Source organism: Scomber japonicus, chromosome 2 (assembly GCF_027409825.1).
Source record: "Scomber japonicus isolate fScoJap1 chromosome 2, fScoJap1.pri, whole genome shotgun sequence".
NCBI lineage: Eukaryota > Metazoa > Chordata > Actinopteri > Scombriformes > Scombridae > Scomber > Scomber japonicus.
Genome location: NC_070579.1, coordinates 30,937,423 through 30,942,472, shown reverse-complemented (window position 1 = coordinate 30,942,472; position 5,050 = coordinate 30,937,423). Strand labels below are relative to the sequence as shown.

The following is a 5,050-nucleotide window of genomic DNA, read 5'->3' as shown; positions in this document are numbered from 1 at the left end:
TAATGCATGCAGTTGAATTCAAATGCACTTGCTGTGTCTGTGTGGTATTTATGAGCTTTATTATAGAAAAGGGAAGAAGTTCTGCCAAAAATATACAGTACAGGTGTGAGACAAAAAAATATATTTCACTGCAGTGCAATGTGCACACCGTTAAGCTCCAAATAATTTAATTCTCCTTTCAAGGCAACGTTTCAACAAGGATTGTGAATGTCACAACATTACCTTAAAGAGAAAAAGAGAATTCAACTATTTGGAGCCGGTGTGCTAACCTTTCTCCTTTGTGTCCTTTATTATCAGAGTGTCATCATCATTTTGAGTTATTGTCTGCAGGTTGATTAACATTCCTCTACTTTTACATATCTTCAGATCTTGTGCCTTATATATGTTATTACTACAGCTCACACATATATTATCTTTATCAGGTTTACTTTGATGATGTTCCACAGACCAAAAGCACAAAATCTGCCTCATGTTTTATGTAGTAGAGTTTAAATGCACAACGCCACACGTCACAGATGAAGATAGAGGCTATGAGGCCACAGCAGGAGCTGGTCTCCAGTCTTCTCTTTGGTGAGGCTGCCACCATGTGGTACCCAATAAGCACTTCAACAACTCTTAGAGCGGTGTATAAATATAAAACTTTTTATTTTCAATATCTAAAAAGACAGAAACAACATCCAACATTTGTAAATTGAAATAGAAAAAATATCAAGGAATGTAATCTAAACAGTTACTACTGAAAGAACAAGAAATATGTCACTCTGAACAGGATTACTACAAGCAGTGCAACTTAATCTGATGCTAAAGCCACTTTTAAAAACCAGATATTAAAACTAAAACATAAAAAGGCAACCTGGAATCAATTGGCAACATACAAAAAACAATACAAAGGCTTTCTGCATGTTATCAGCTCAGAAGAACTCATATACTGTCTGTAGTAAAGTAAAGTAAAGTAATCACAAATGCAGTTTATTTACAATAGAGGCCAAAAAGATGCTGTACAATTTCATGTAAGCCATTCAAGTGTCAAAGTATCTTATTGTTCACAGTGTGTATCCAGTGCAGCGTCACATTTTAGGCGTCAGGTCTTGGTACTGTGTTGCTGGCAGTGGGACCGGCTGGCAGAGAGGTACCCCGCAGAAACACCTTCCCTCCATTATCACTGCTGTTCATGAAATGGGACACCAAGCCATACAGAAGAGGTCTGGAAAGTAAAATGTAAAAAAACAAAAAAAAAACTTGGAATTAACATTTTCACTTTTTAAAATAATTGTTTTTTGAAAATAAGACTGGGGAAAAAATGGGCTGACTGATAAGGTCCTTAGACAGAATAAATACCAGAACATTATGGTTACATTGGTAGACAGTATATCAAAATGAGTCAGCAGTAATTATTTTAATGATGTGTTTTTCTGTTTTCTCTGATGGTATACAAAGATAACTGATAAGGAAAAAACAGACTCCCTAGAGAAATATTGAAAATCTCTAGGTATTTCAAGATTTAAACTTTAAGCTTCTAAGATTACTTTCCCCCAAACTCTAGAGAGTACAATACATTTTGAACACTGTATTTCCATTTCCCAAAAAACAGTGGGCTTATGCACTTACACAGACTTGGAGCTTGTATCCTCTGTGACTCTCATCTCATTCGCTAGGAACTGTCTGTCCAGGGGAACTTCTGGTTGGCCTGACTCTAAGAAAACAAACACACTGAGTTTAGAAGTAGTGCACTTTGCTCTATAATAACAACTGCTAAATCAAAAACAACATCTGGAATCTGAAATCAAAATAGGTCTTTTTCATAAAGTAACGTTGCTGCTTTCGAATATGATGTAACTTTATTGTCAGTTTAGGCTGAAATTCATTTTGCATTCTTAGGCAGCTCCATCTAAGAGATTTACACACAGATTACAGACAACTACACATATGATACTTTACAAAACACATCAAACAGTCTTGACAGTCATACACATTACATATTGAGCCTGTTGCACTTAAATGGAGGCACTCTAAATCGCCTGTAAGAGGGCAGAAGTTGACTGAGCATGCTCTTGTTGTGAGCTACTTAAAGGGTGTGCCACGAGTTGGCCTAGGTACAAATTCAGCTCCAAAAGATCTGAGTCTATGAAGAAAGTAAATATGCTGCCTTCTCTTCTTACATGTGGTGGCATCTCATAACACCCAGACATTTGTATGAAGAGACTTTTTTATAATTTCTACGTTATGGATTGCCACAGTTGACAATGTTTGCTGAGAGGAGGAAGGAAACATAAATTCCTGTCTTTTTATTACTGACAATAACAGCTTTTTGTCACACCAGTCAATTAACCAACATTACACAGAAAAGGCCTTGCTTTTAATTATGGAGCATAGAATGATAAACCAAATAGGCCTAATAACCTCAAAATCATTAAAGAGATGGTGGTACTGTTACCCAGAGACTTTTACATTTTCACCCACCTGCTGTCAGTACTGACGCAGTGTACTTGTACTTATTGAACTCCAGGTACTCCCGGATGAGCTCGTTGATGAGCAGGTTTTCGTGGGACAGCGGTGGACGAGGTTCACGTTGGTCATCCAGGGCGCTGAACACCTCTGCCCGGATACGAGCTTTCAGCTGGCCCAGCACACCGCGGGACTCCAGTGTTTCCCTCACGGCTTGAAAAAATGCAATATTTTAACTGAGTCAAGAGTCCAGAAAACAATGCATGATTGTATTGTGTCATTTGTTTTTAATCAAGAGTCAGGTCTTGTCTGAGAGTTTGCGCTGTGTTATAAGCCAGCAAATTCAGCTCAAGTTTGCTCAAAATATGCAGTCCGAATAATTAATCAACCCAAAAATTGCAAGACGTATCTTTAATATAGACCTGCTTAACATTCAATCTTTGGCAAAGAACAGAAGCAGGAGACAGCCGTATGTGCAGCTATTTTTTAACACAGTTATCTTGAGAAAACAAAAGGTGGTTTCCTGTTATTAGTAATAATGTCTATCAGAGGTCAGGGCTGCCATGCCAGCATTAGTGATGGGGGAAACAAAGCTTTCTGAGGCAGTTACTCAATCTGAGTCCATAGTGTTGATAATGGTTCACTGTTTTAAAGCATCTAAGAGCCAAACTGGCGACATCTGCTGGGAAACTTTGACATTTCTTTTACATGTATGGATTAAGGAAAAATATCATGAAACTTGAAACATTTAAGTAAACTCACCGCTTTCCTCTGTTTAATGCTCCTTGTCATATTTTATTTAAGAATGGCTATCTACTAATAGACTGTCTTCTTTAGCTTATAGTAACACTTAACTATTTTTATAAATTGATGAAATCATCTTGAAGTCAATAATCAATATTGTTTGGTCAAATTAACCTGACACTCATTTTCGAGTTCATCATAAATTATTCTGTTATCACTCACACAAAAGTCGTTTTCTCGAGATAGAGATTTAAGTTATCCGGTTATACCACCGAGAAAACAAACGGCTTCCGTACAAAAGTAATATATCGTTAGCTAACGTTAAGCTAGCCAAGCTAACCACCGTCAGCAGTGGGAAAACGCACAAAAAACGATAATTATCTGACACTTGGGTCATATTTTTATATGCCGAATTGAAACGCGTATTTTTACGAATTACGACGTGTGAAGTCACTTTCAGACTCAAGTCTCCTGACAACTGAAGCCATTTAGCTAGCTTAATCGTCAGATTTTTGAATGGAGGTTCCTACAGGCAAGAGGCTCGCTTTATTTAAGCTAAAGTGACATTAGTTGAGCAGTATTATTAAACATCAGGCAGATGTGTTCAGCGCAAACGTCAGTCTTTACTCGTTTATCATGTAATTTGAGAATATTAAAGAAACAAAACCACGATTGAAAGAGAGCTTACCACACTTGAGCTCAGTGATGGTCGCCATTGCAACAAGTATAAACAAATGTTCAACGAGTAACCTGCATGCAGCCAAATTACTTCATGTCTGATGCCATCCAGTGGATGAGTTTATGACAGCCAAAACACCTGCTGTTACTGTAACCTCTACAGGCCTTATTCCGTTCATCTTTATCAGTTTAATATTATTTTAACATTTCAATTCAAAGGAATGTAAATATTCATTTTTATATTCCTTAAAACATGTGCATAAACACTGTTTATGCCTTCTCTTTATTGTGCTTGATAAGGAAAAAGATAATTCAATATGAAAATATGGTAATGTGTGCTTCTAATTACCCTTTGAATTGAACTGTTTAAATCCAGTAACAATAAATTAAGACAGTGTCAGGCAGACATTACACGTGGAGTATTTATTTAGCATATCCAACGAGACTGAGACTTGCTCTGAAGGTCTCGAGATCTGCTTTGAAAGACTGAGATTTGACGTTGATGTTAAAAACCTACAGCTAAACCATTACCACTATGTAATTTGAACCTGCCTTAGTCTTTATTTCCAATAAACCCAAATACATTTTATAATCATTTTATAATCCCATATACGCTCCCTTTAATATATATGAATTCAGGCATAACCATAATGTAGATTCAAATACATTTTATTTTCCAGCATGATGTATGGAACAAGACAGTACAACAACATTAAATGGTCAGTGAAAAATGAACAAGCTTGTTATAAAAAAGTATAAATATAATACAATCCTCTGAATCTTAAGGACACTTAATACATTTTGTCATATGACATAAATAAACTATAGTGTTTCTCTTTGAATATATTGTCTAAACCAGTAAGACAAAAACAGTAAATGCCTCTTCTCTTTGAAAAGTTCATAGGGTTCTTTGAATCAGGAGTAAAGTGTCAATTTGGTCGTCAATGTGTACTATTTACAGTCTGTCATGTCAGCACCAGAAGAACAATACTGATTTTTTTTCTCCCCCTCTCTGCATATATGTGTATGGCCTGAGTTGTGTGGTGGAGGCAGAGAGACAATCACACACACACAGATTTCTCACTATTGTTTTGAAGAGGCATTCTCTTCATTCATGGTGGTTTTCACCTCCGGCGTCAGGTTAAATCTGACCAGCAAGGTCCCTATTGACTTTTTATGTGTT

The 5,050-nt window shown here is 36.6% G+C and overlaps 1 protein-coding gene across 1 annotated transcript; it reads right to left on the bottom strand.

Annotated features, from left to right (window-relative positions):
• Nucleotides 1–582: 582 nt before the first annotated feature.
• Nucleotides 583–3,926, bottom strand: cep20 (centrosomal protein 20). The gene is made up of 4 exons (XM_053336172.1): nucleotides 3,878–3,926; nucleotides 2,461–2,658; nucleotides 1,609–1,693; nucleotides 583–1,204 (listed from the first exon to the last, which is right to left on the bottom strand). Exons 1-4 carry the CDS (start codon nucleotides 3,903–3,905, stop codon nucleotides 1,075–1,077), a joined length of 441 nt encoding a protein of 146 aa, XP_053192147.1. The 5' UTR covers nucleotides 3,906–3,926; the 3' UTR covers nucleotides 583–1,074.
• Between the last annotated feature and the right edge of the window lie 1,124 nt (nucleotides 3,927–5,050).

Bases quoted from the DNA above. Each gene is read 5' to 3' on its own strand.
- cep20 (XM_053336172.1), bottom strand. From the start codon at position 3,905: ATGGCGACCATCACTGAGCTCAAGTGTG. The intron at 2,659-3,877 runs GTAAGCTCTCTT...CATTTTTTCAAG, and splicing joins CATCACTGAGCTCAAGTGTG to CCGTGAGGGAAACACTGGAG. The intron at 1,694-2,460 runs GTGGGTGAAAAT...TTGTTTTCTTAG, and splicing joins TGCGTCAGTACTGACAGCAG to AGTCAGGCCAACCAGAAGTT.